Here is a 12,679-nt window from a genome sequence, read left to right as displayed (position 1 = left end):
TAACTGCTCAGAATACTCACCACTTAGACAAGGTTTACATATCCAGAACACATCAAAAATAGTGCGGGCTCTCAGTAGTTCAAGGATGAATTAAGCCACAGCAAGTTTGTCTGGTTGATGCCCTAGGCCAGGCAGGGGGGATGTGCTTAAATTCTGTCCTGTCCAAACTAGAAATAGTTGGATTCACTTGACCTCTTTTTACCTTTGATTACACTCCAGGTGTGAAGTCCTTGGCAAAAATCTCACTGACTTCAGTGAAAACAAAGCCAATCTCCATATAAGCCCAGAAAGGTGTATTTCAGGCTCCCTAGGCTACATGGGTGGATGCAGACAGACTGGCGTTTATCGGCCAGGTTCTCAGCTTGCTGACTGCATACCAGGTTGGCACAGAAGCCCTGCAGCCATGCAGCACTGCTGTACAGATTCCTGGGCAGGGCTGGCTGCACCTGACTGGCTGGGAGCTTCTCATCTTTGTATGCACCTACTCTGTGTGTAGGTGTGACCTCAGTGAATCAAAACAGCACCAGAAATAAATCTCAGGAATTCCTGACTCTTGCCTCTGCACTATTAGTCCATTACACACTGCCTATACACTCTTGGTGAAGGGAAAGCATTTTATTTTCTATACAGTTACTAGAAGAAATCAGCATTGCTTCTATCTTCCCAGAGACCTATACTGGTATCACCCTTATCAATCAGATGTGAAAGCAGAGCTGTGCCATGCAACACCTTGCTGTGTAAAGGATTATGCAATACAAAAAGCTCAGTTGTAACTCAATAGAATATTAATGGTGCTGTTTCAAAATAAGCACAGGGTTTTCTTTACACAAATAGAATTGTTTGTACATGTTGCCTCGGAGGAAAATTAGCAGGGGGTAAAACCCACAAAACTAAAAGTAATAACGAAGTGTAATCAGGCATTACAATTTGTTCCTGGTCCACAGAAGCCTAATTGGACTGGGCAAGAAGAACAGAGACAGCAACAGTCAAGAGCACTATTTGGAGTAAGAGAAAAGTACCATTTTAAATTTAAAGAAAAGGTACAATAATCAACAATTTACCAGTAATTTGTCATAGTGGAACCACCCTATGCCAATGCAATCTGCTGCTGCCTAGATCAGTGACACTTGCTCAGGCAGATACATCTATACATACAGCTTTAAGTTTGGTAATAGTTTAAGGAATTAGAAATTCCTGATGAAATTACTAGTATCAGACTCTAAAATGTCAAGAAATAATTAATGGCCTAATTACTCAAATCCCAGTCTTAATGTTCCACACACCTCTATTTTCATACACAGATGTTCTGACTTCTTGCAGGTACGTTTACTCCATGCTTCTCTTCCCACTAATGCGTTTCCTTTCCACACTGATTTGTATCATGACATCTTTGTAAGTTTTCATGCACATAGCATATAAGGACAGTTTATTATCTTTTTTACTGCTGATTTATTAATAAATTTTGCTTCAGATTAGAATTTAGCTCTTTGAATCTAACTTGCAGGTTTCTGGTGAGCTGCTACAGTCCTGCTCGAGTCAGTCCTGGTCAGGTCAAGCAAAGTGGGAGGGAGGATATGAGGGTCATTTCTTTCTCATCCTTCACCTGATTCTGCTAACATGTTCCAGGAGATAAGCCAGGGAGTAGAAATAGGCTGGTACTCCACAGACTGTTTCTGCCGTCACCTGATAAGAAGGGTTCACATCCATGATAACAGCTGACCAGATGTCACTGGTGGAGGTGGGAGATTGTGTGGGGACATGACAGAGGAAAGACTGGCAAGGGATGGAGGGACCCAGGCACCTGGGTGTGCAATTGCAGCTCTTAGGAGGCTTTCAAACAGCTCTGGAATCAGGGCTGTAAAGTCCCAGTGTGATCAGAGAGGGAAATATTCTCCAAATGCAAGCCTGAAAATCAGTCTGTTCTAATCATAGGCCCACCACGATGTTGTGACAGGATGGTTACACCCATACAAAGAAGAAGAAATGGAGAAGTTAATCTGCAACAACATGAGTTTCCTCCCAGAATGCAGCATCATCTTGAACAGCAGCCGTTTCAGTTTTCCCTGTGCCAAAGCAAGCATGGTAATAACTCACAGGGCAAGCCAGAAGCCTTTGCTCAGCAGGAAGCCATAAAAAGCTGCCAAATCATGGAGAACACAAACACACAACCAGACTTTGTTTGTGCCTCCAAGAGGCAGTCCAACAGAAACAAATTTCTGGACTTCATGTGGCTTCTTCTAAAAACAGAACATAAGGGCAAGTTCTTGAATCAAAGGTGCTACTGTGTGAGCAGAGACATCTCAGGAGAGAGGCTGTTGCCTTCTTAGCGCGAAATTTGAAATAGGGAGAAAGTAAATGCATTATTTAGCCTCTTATTCAATAGATTTAGTGTTGCTGATGAGGCCATAGAAGCTGATAAACAAAGGTGACAGAGGGACTGATTTTATTTCACTCCACATCCAAACCATAGCTTTAGTGTTGCTGATTTCATCTTGGTAAAATAGTGAGAACTGGGCTCAACAGCTGTTTTTACAGACAGAGACATAAGCTACAATATTTAAACATGGAATCTAAACTTTCGGCAGAACAACAGGATCCATTCTGTATCAGGAATTTCTCATTTGCTCTAAATCCAGAGGTAGTTGCAACATACAGACTATGCTTTTCAGATTTCAAATATTTGCATTCTTCAAAGACTGTAGATCCTGTTCACCACAATATTTTCCTGCTCAGCATGTGAATCTTAGAATAACAACATATTCCTTAGTGGTGTAATTTATTCAAGCTCTAAATGCTCTGAAGTTAAACAGAAAATAACAGAGTGGATTTATAATCACATTTATACTTAGATGATGCTCTTCAGCCTGACCTGTTTGTAAATTGGGAGTGTACCCTTTGGAAGTACCACATGTTGATAATTCCCATTGAAATGTTAGAGATGCGGCAGTGCTCAACATCTCTAACTGCGGTATGTACATTTCAACCAAATCTGTCTGTATTTCATACAACATTGTGTTAAAAAAAAAGAAGATTCAACATGTACCCTGGAAAAGCAGCAAATGCTAGATGCAGTGTGCAGCAGAAGCAGGAGGTACCTATAAGTACAGAGAAGTGAACAGATTTTCCTGTTTCTTGTGCCTTTTGCACCTTCCATGCAAAACACAGGATCTTATTCAGTTTTGACAGACTATGAAAACAGTAACAACCCACCAAAACGTTTTCTTTGGGGTTTTTTTCTTATTAGTAGGGGCTCTGAATGAGTGCTGTATAAACAGGCATCTTTTGTTCTGTTACAGGAAACAGAACTAAACTATGTTCATTAGGAGGGGGTGTAGGGGAGGGACAAGACTGGGAGCTCTCAGAGGACAGAGTTGCAGAACTTTCGCACTGAAGCCACAGGAAGAAAAGACACATGATCTGACCAAAACCACCACTGCCCATTGGCTTTGGGCTTTCTGTTATGCCTGCTTGTAAACAAACACCAAATCCTCGCCACTTCATACAAGTGGGGAGAATCCTACTTGGTTGTTGAAATTTGTGAACAAGTAAAGGAATTGATCTCAGAGAGTTTTATGGAGCTGATGGGGTTTTCACCATGCATGGAAGATGATAGATTCTGCTAGACCAGTTCTAGGAGAGTAAGTCTCCTGAATGGTGCAAGGAACAGGAACAGGATGCACTCTTTGCACACAGAGCATCTGCTGTGATACGGTTCTCTGCTTATTTACAGAGAACCGTGGTGTCTGGGATACATCAGAATGCTGGTATAGATTTGCCTAATATGAAAAGTAGTCAAACATTCGGATCACTAATCTTATTTTTTTTTAACCAGGGCTTAATAAACATTGGTAAAACACTGGCAACAAGTCTATTCCAGTCACTAAACTGGGTAAATGTTCAGATTTCAAAATAGACATTTGTTCACTGTGGCTTAATTTGGAAGTATCTACTTAAGTGAGTTTCCCTCATTGACAAAAGCAATTGGGGTAAAAGGATAGGAGTAAATCCGTAAGTACTGCAGGATAAGACCATAGATATTCATACAAACCTGCAAAAACATTTACTTACTCTTTTCAAAAAGCATCGGGCAAGGAGCTCAGGGTTTTCAATACAATTTTCTATCTCCTTAAGGAATATCCTGAGAGAGAGAAAGGAAAGTTAACAGTAATGTAACATCTCACTCAAACTGTGTGCTAGCCTCTGTGCAAACACTACTTAAAGCCTACTCTTTTGTAGTAAGAGGATGCAGCTGGGAAGGTAACAATACTGACACACAGAGAAATATATGTATTTCAGAAAAATAGGATATGTTTCATAACTGATTCCCTGAATCACCAATATCATCATGTTTTCATTTGCTCACAAGCATCTGATACAAGTGGTCCCTCTGGCTGTTGAGATTTGTTTCCAACGTAGCCCAAACACCTGCTTCCTATTTGGTTATGAGGATTATTCAGAACAGCTAGAAAAGGCAGTAAAGCTCTGTCAGATGCAGTTGCTTAATCAGCAAGCAGTGAAAATACGGTATGTAGTCCAAACACTTCTGCAGTGGCAGTCAATGCACTAAGCCTTCCAGGAAAGACCAGGTTTGCAAAGGCAGGGGAATGTCATTCTCCAAATGGAAGACACATTCTTCCAAAATAATGGGCAAGCAGGATAAGAACTTTTCTATTATGTATCAACTCAGTTGGCATAATATTTGAACTTGCAAAAGAGTGATTTTCTTCAACTGTTTGTTACTTCTTATGGGCAATTATTATCCAAAATAATTCCTAAATTCTTGCTTTGGCTATAGCCAGTTTTACTTAATCAAGGCTAGGAAAAACAGGAAATTTATGGAAGTAGCTCTAGGCTTTGTGTTTGAAAGGGAATTGAAAAGAGGGCAACCTTGTTCACAATTAGTATTCCATAGTTATGGGCACTAGACTATCTTGTCCACAGTGTGGCTGCAGTTGCTGAAAAGGTTTATAATCATGTGAAGGATAAAGTTCTTTAAGAAAAGTACTATCAACAATATTATATCTTCTGATGTGATAACAGAAATACAGGACAAATAAAGTTAACACTAAGAAAACTTCCTCACAGAGGAGTTCTACCAGAGAAAGAACATCAGGATTTAGTACTGTGACATTTACCAGTGTACCAAGGAAAGTGATAAAACACTAACCGCAGGGGACATTCAAAATGGATAATGCCAGGGGAAATCACTAGCAAATGCACAAAAGAGTATAATTTTTCACCAAAAAAAAAAAAAAAGATAGAATAGATTATCTCAGAGGTATTCACCACACATGAGTTTTATAGGACACACACAGAGGCAAAGCAAGGATGACTTTTCCTGACTGTACATGTGTGAGTACGACAAAGGTCCCCACATAAAAGGGAATAGAAATGACAGTAGCACTCGAGGGCACTCCACAACCACCAGTTCCCACGTGCCTGTTGTGGAATTCATAGATTTCTGGGAGGTTCCCAAAAAGAACTTCTTTCTTGTTCTGGAGCGCAGATGGAATCAGATGTACTAAATTGGGATTGTCCATTTCTGAAGCATACCCCTGCAAAAAGTGGAAAATAAAACCAGGCTGTTTTAACCAGCGAAGAAGTACTGTGTCAAAGACACTGAAAAGCCACAAAGTCTATGTGCTTTTTGTTCTCAACAGAGCATACAAAGGCTTCTCCTAGGCCAGTGTCTTTGTTGTTCCCATGAGTTTCTGATGCTTCTAATTTCCCCCAGAGCTTTAACCCCTGGAAGCTGTGCACACACATTTTTTTAACCATAAATAAACAAATTACTGGATTAACAAAAAAGATTAAATAAAGTCCCCAGGATTCAAAAGCCATTTTGGTCACGTAGGGATGGAAACTTAAGTTTGATAGACACATATCTTTCTGCTACACAGCTTTGTTGCAAAAGGGTTGGTTTGAAATTATTTGTTTAACTGTGGTATTTGGCTTGATTATTTGGATGTTTCTTGTAGAAACTGGATTGTGTTTCTTCAATAAAAACTTTAAGAGTAGAATATTCTGAGTGCAGATTTTAAACTCAAGAGTAATATATCCATTATCAGAGCCATCAGCTTCCACAGATCAAATCCAATAAAGAAGAAACCACATGGTTGTACAAAAGAAACTGCCCAGTCCTTCAAGTCCCACCCAAATACAAGCATGATTGAGCCCTACTCAGCCTCCACCCTCCCACAGACCCGGAACCTCAGACCCCCCACACATGGAGTATGCTGGTATCCTACACATTTCAAAAGCTCAAGTGTTATATTTGCAGTGTGAGCTGCTCTTTCCTGTGTTCAGGCACTACACGGGAAAATAAAAAAAAAGGACAAAGAAGGCCTTCCTTTTTCTCAATCATTTAACAAACCTACATTAACATAAATTTAGTGTTTGGCCCCATGGAAATCAAGGGTGCTGTTTCTCAGGCCTATTGATGTATTTTGAAAAGACACATTATTAATTATTCCCCTGCCAGAACTTTGAGAACCATGCAACTTTTATCACTCTGTGGGCTGATGTCAGAAAAGGTGCCTCTTCCTTTAAGCCCTGAAGAGAGATGTGCAAACATCCTTCTCATTTTCCCTCCCCAAGACTGAGCTATCTTGCTAACAGAGCCTGTGTACTCTAAACATGAGGTGGGAGGTGAGAATGCTCACCTCATGAAAGACGTGCACCCACAGTGATGACTTAGAGGTTAAGCACCAGAAGTAATTTCAAAAACGTTTCTTACCTCTATTATACTTTGAAGTTCTTCTACATAAACACGTTCTGTTTCTATCAGCTCATTGATTATGTGGCTAAAAGACAAGAAAGGTGGTGAGTTACAATGTTCACTAACAGTTCAACAAAGCACACATGAAAGAAAACATGGTATTCACTGCATATTCCTGTTTATGCCTCTTACTACACAAAAGTAAAAAGCCTCCAAAGGCCATTTCTCCATACTTTAATGCTGTACCTTGTTGATAAGCTTGAAAGTCCTAACTATAGAACCATAGAATGGTTTGGGTCGGCAGGGACATTAAAGATCCTCTGTTTCCAACTCCCCTACCATAGGCAGGGACACTTTCCCTTATATCAGGTTGCTCAAAGCCTCATCAACCTGGCCTTGAACACCTCCAGGGATGGAGAAACCACAACTTCTCTGGGCAGCCTGTGCCAGTGCCTGGAGTGTGGCCAGCCATAAGCAGCTCACAACACAGAAAAGCATAAGCAACTGCTGGCATGCTTTTCAGGCAGCTTGAAATGCAAAAGCACTGACTGAAACCTGACTAGATTACTCAAAGAGATTCACTGATTTGCTTCAGATTTACACAGTCTTTTTCAAGGCAATATGGTTTTGCAAGCTGGGTGAGGACCAGTTTGGTGCCATTGGCTAGTACTGCTTTATAGACCACTGCTTCAGAAACATTATAAATACTGAGAAAACTAGACCTTGCCTTCAGCTAATTCATAATGTTTCAAATTTTGTAATGAAATAAATAGGATTTGATTGGTATCTTTCCTTAATGCTTAAGGAAAGACAAAATTGCAGAGCGTCTATCAGAACACACTGGAAATGGGCCAGAGCTCTACCCAGGACACTCCAGGAGTCCTGCCTTCACAGTGATGAACCTCCACATTGATCTCAATTGAGATATTTATACACAGGGAAGATGCATCTAGCAACAGGGAAAAAAAATATATCATCTTTCATGATTAAGCAATGAACAAACACAGGTGAAAAGTTATTCTGCAATACTACTCATAAAACCAAGCCAGACCCTAACCCGTGTATGAGCTGTCCACATTTCCCTGAACTTGCACACCTTTGAGCGGGAAGCTATGTTTGGATTATGCTCAAAGTACTAGATTACTCCTCAAGAGATAGATATATGTGTACACCATGTCCAGGCACCTTCATGAGACTTGCACAGTCAATGGCCATTTGTCCAAAAATTATTTCACAATCATTAGCACTTGCTTTTACAGCTGACTGAAACAAGTAAAACTTTTACAGTTAAATATGCCTTTCCTTTCAACACCTATTGAAGCTACTGCACAGACTAGATGCCAAGGGAGAACAGGCAGATTGCTACAGTTCTAGCATCACTGCCACTTAACAGTGCTGAAAAGAAATTATAAGGATGATACACAACTTGTTTCTGGAGTCAAAAACTTTGGCTGGCAAACAAAAATTGAACTAACATCCCTCACCAAGGTCAAGCCACTAAAGGTTATGAAGCTGCAACACAAACACTAGTGGCAGAAACTTGTTGAATCAAACAGATGTTTGGTGGTCACTATCTACTTCAAACTAAGTGGTTCAAATTGTATTTGTCACTATCAGCTTCAGTAGAGAAAATTGGAGATTCATTTGTCCAGATAGGCAGCTAATAGCAGATCCAATAAAACAGACACATGCAAGTGTAATTTCCTATGCAAGTTCCGTATTTGCTTTAGCATGACAGTGTCATCATAGAAACTGTGTGTACATCCTACCTGTGCACACAGCTGTGGTGTTTGCAATGATACACAGAAATATTCTAACATTTAGCACTCTTCAAAGCCAAAGGATGGTTATGTTCTTGGTTCCCTTGGTAGACCTAAGAACTACTGTTCTGCGTTATTTCATGAATTGGAGAACAGGCTTGACACTGTTTAAAAAAGTTGTTCCATCTGTCATGTTTCTTTAACTTCAGGTGTAACCTAAATTTATTTTAAGGAAAACTCAAATTCTGTTTATCACTTCTGTTCTCCAGATTCAGAAGACCTAAAACTTCACATTACAGCAATCAGAACTTCATGAGGTTTTTTTAATGCTCATGATTTGCATTTCCAAACAGCTGCTGCATTGTTTAAAAAAAACATAACAGAGCAGGTATGACAAAGTCATCAGAGAAACTTAATGTTTTGAAGTTTTAAATGAATCTTTAATCTTAAGTTCCTCTTACTCTTTATTTACCTGCAAACAAGACACAGATCTTCCAGATGTTATCACGTCTGTTATCTAACAGATTACATCAGGACTGACTCTGAAGCAAACCCAACACTTATCTGACAATTATACCTGAAAAGCAAATTATTAGTTCATAGGTTTCCTAGTAACTACTATAGACAAACAGTGTGGTTCCTGTCAAAAGTACAACACAAAGTATTACAGGAAGAAGAACAGAGGCCTTAGGGATATTTTACCACCCAGCCTTCTATGGAAGGTGAAGCAAAAATTGATTATTTTAATCTTTTCTGAATTGTAGTTTAACATAGAAAACTACCTCTTGAACCCCCATTGTAAGAAGTCTGGGGTTTTTAATTGATTTACTAATCCTAATTTTGTTTGGAAACACTGTCCATTCAGGGCATCAAAAAACCCCAGACAAATCATATTGAGGAATGTTCCCTGAGAAGTTCTGGAGGACTCTTAAGATACTGCCATTGTAGTTGTAGGGTTGTCATAAAATCATAGAATCATAGAATAACCAGGTTGGAAGAGACCCACCGGATCATCGAGACCAACCATTCCTATCAAACACTAAACCATGCCCCTCAGCACCTCGTCCACCCGTCCCTTAAACACCTCCAGGGAAGGTGACTCAACCACCTCCCTGGTCTGCCTGTTCCAGGGCCCAATGGCCCCTTCTGTGAAAAACTTTTTCCTAATGTCCAGCCTAAACCTCCCCTGGCAGAGCTTGAGGCCATTCCCTCTCGTCCTGTCCCCTGTCACTTGGGAGAAGAGGCCAGCACCCTCCTCTCCACAGACTCCTTTCAGGTAGTTGTAGAGAGCAATGAGGTCTCCCCTCAGCCTCCTCTTCTCCAGGCTAAACAACCCCAGCTCTCTCAGCCGTTCCTCATAAGGCCTGTTCTCCAGCCCCTTCACCAGCTTCATTGCTCCTCTCTGGACTCGTTCCAGAGCCTCAACATCCTTCTTGTGGTGAGGGGCCCAGAAATGAACACAGGATTCGAGGAGTGGTCTCACCAGTGCCGAGTACAGAGGGAGAATAACCTCCCTGGACCTGCTGGTCACGCCATTTCTGATACAAGCCAAGATGCCATTGGCCTTCCTGGCCACCTGGGCACACTGCTGGCTCATGTTCAGTCACTGTCAACCAACACCCCCAGGTCCCTCTCCTCCAGGCAGCTTTCTAGACAGACTTCTCCCAGTCTGTAGCACTGCATAGGGTTGTTGTGCCCCAAGTGCAGGACCCGGCATTTGGCCTTGTTAAACCTCATGCCATTGGTCTCAGCCCAGCAGTCCAGCCTGTTCAGATCCCTTTGCAGAGCCTCCCTGCCCTCCAGCAGATCGACACTTCCACCCAGCTTAGTGTCATCCACAAACTTGCTAAGGGTGCACTCAATGCCTTCATCCAGGTCATTGATAAAGACACCGAACAGGGCTGGACCCAGCACTGAGCCCTGGGGAACCCCACTTGTATCTGGCCTCCAACTGGATTTAACACCATTTACCACCACTCTCTGGGCCCGGCCATCCAACCAGTTTTCCACCCAGGAGAGTGTGCGCCTGTCCAGTCCAGAGGCTGACAGTTTCTCAAGCAGAACGCTGTGAGAATCTGTGTCAAAGGCTTTACTGAAGTCCAGGAAGACCACATCCACAGCCTTTCCCTCATCCAGCAGCCGAGTCACTTTGTCATAGAAGGCGATCAGGTTAGTTTGGCAAGACCTGCCTTTTGTGAACCCGTGTTGACTGGGCCTGATCACCCAGTTCTCTTGCATGTGCTTCATGATAGCACTCAAGATCACCTGCTCCATGACTTTCCCTGGCACTGAGGTCAGACTGATGGGCCTGTAGTTCCCTGGATCCTCCCTGCGACCCTTCCTGTAGATGGGCACAACATCAGCCAGCCTCCAGTCCAGTGGGACTTCCCCAGTCTTCCAGGACTGTTGGAAGATGATGGAAAGGGATTTGGCCAGCACATCCGCCAGCTCCTTCAGTACCCTTGGGTGAATCCTGTCCGGACCTATAGACTTGTGGGTGTCTAGTTGGGCAAGCAAGGCTCTGACTCGATGATCCGGTGGGTCTCTTCCAACCTGGTTATTCTATGATTCTATGATTCTCTTGGATCATGGGAGCCTCATTTTGCTCCTCTAGCTCCTGGGTTTGTACACAGAGGGAACAACTTTCTTTACAATTAAGGACTGAGGCAAAGAAGGCATTAAGTACCTCATCCCCTTTTCCTCATCCCCTGTCACTGTTGTTCCTTCTGCATCCAATAGGGACTGTATGGTCTCCCTAGTCCTCCTTTTATTTATATATTTATAGAAAGATTTTTTGTTATCTTTCACAGACTTTGCCAATCTGATTTCTAGTTGAGCCTTAGCCCTTCTGATTTTTTCTCTACACAATCTCACTTCCCTCCTGTAGTCCACCCAAGAGGCCTGTCTGCTCTTCCAAAGCCCATAAACATCTCTCTTCTTCTTGCTATCACTCAAGATCTCTCTGTTCAACCAAGCTGTTTTTCTCCCCTGCCGGCTTTTTTTCCGTAACACGGGGATGGCTTTCTCCTGAGCTGCTAGGATTATGTAATCCTATATAATCTAACACAATTCTTTAAGGAGATTCAATTTTATTATTTAACTTAATTCTATATGTAGATTTATACTGATTTATGCTTTAGCATTATGAAAAACTTATGTAACTAACTCTGTCAGTCCTCAGAAAGGTCATGTTAGCCATTTTATCATCTCAGTTTCAATGACAATGGAACAGAGACAAAATCATGATAGTACTCCTTCAGCTCCTAGATCGAGTTCAAGAGCTTATATCTCCAAAACCTGAGTCTATACATAAAGGGTAATCATTTTCCGATACTTCTCCACAGTGAGATAGCAGGATTTGCTGCCTAAATAACACTTCTACTGCTTGTTTGTTTTTTTTTTCTTGGGTGTGGGGAGGTTGTTGTTTTTGTTTTTAACTGCAGTCTTCTTCCAATCACAAGCAGTATCCACGTGAAAAAAAAAAAAAGAGAAGTTTAACCAAACATCTAGCATTCTGTCAGATTCAGCATACATGCTTTAGAGCTGTTTTTACACTTGCCTCTTAGTACCCATGTACCAGTACATCCCTGAGAATTCCTACTTGGAACACAGGAGCTGTATGCATAAGCCTCCCACTGTCCCCAAAACAGAATACCTCTCATGCTTTTGCAAAGAGCTCGTAGGTGCAAATTTTATTCCCAAGCTTGCCACTGTTGAATGTATTGCATAATATAATTTATACACCTATCTGTGCCCATCCCACAGTCTCCAGATGTTATTTTACATGATTACAACACTATCTTTCTGAAACTGTTACTCTCCATTTCTTTCTCTAACAGGGTCAGTGATACAGCTGCCACCAGGAGAAGTCTGTAACTTACCTCTAAAGAACATCTACAGCAGCGAAATCTCAAACACTAAAGGTTGTTGCACATGAATCACTCTCTTGTCAAACTGTTAACAATATAAAGCTGCACACTTGGTCTAAGGCCTTCCGCAGACCTTAGAACTGCCCTGGCAAAGATGCAGTTTAAGAGCAATAAATTAAAGAGCAACCTACGTGTGTCTTGCTGCTGCAGGGGAAAGCACTGAGAGGGTATGAAGGAAACACTTTTACGGCCACTGTGTGAGCATGCTAGGTTGGTAAACGATGAAGTAGAGAGCTTACTATATGACAGAAAGCATTTAATGGCATTTGAGA

At 41.6% G+C, this 12,679-nt stretch overlaps 1 protein-coding gene across 1 annotated transcript in view; it reads right to left on the bottom strand.

Moving 5' to 3' along the window:
* MCF2L2 (MCF.2 cell line derived transforming sequence-like 2) overlaps positions 1 to 12,679 on the bottom strand; it is a 152,423-nt gene that overhangs the window by 35,870 nt on the left and 103,874 nt on the right. The window contains exons 16-18 of the mRNA XM_069864764.1: positions 6,737 to 6,803; positions 5,440 to 5,555; positions 4,069 to 4,138 (exon numbers count right to left, since the gene is read on the bottom strand). Of these exons, the coding sequence (XP_069720865.1) occupies positions 4,069 to 4,138; positions 5,440 to 5,555; positions 6,737 to 6,803 (253 nt within the window). The remainder of the gene's footprint in view (positions 1 to 4,068; positions 4,139 to 5,439; positions 5,556 to 6,736; positions 6,804 to 12,679) is intronic.

The sequence above is a fragment of the Phaenicophaeus curvirostris genome, chromosome 10 (assembly GCF_032191515.1).
Source record: "Phaenicophaeus curvirostris isolate KB17595 chromosome 10, BPBGC_Pcur_1.0, whole genome shotgun sequence".
In the NCBI taxonomy this organism is placed as follows: domain Eukaryota; kingdom Metazoa; phylum Chordata; class Aves; order Cuculiformes; family Cuculidae; genus Phaenicophaeus; species Phaenicophaeus curvirostris.
The sequence above is the reverse complement of the archived record's forward strand: the minus strand, read 5'-3'. Positions and strand labels throughout refer to the sequence as shown.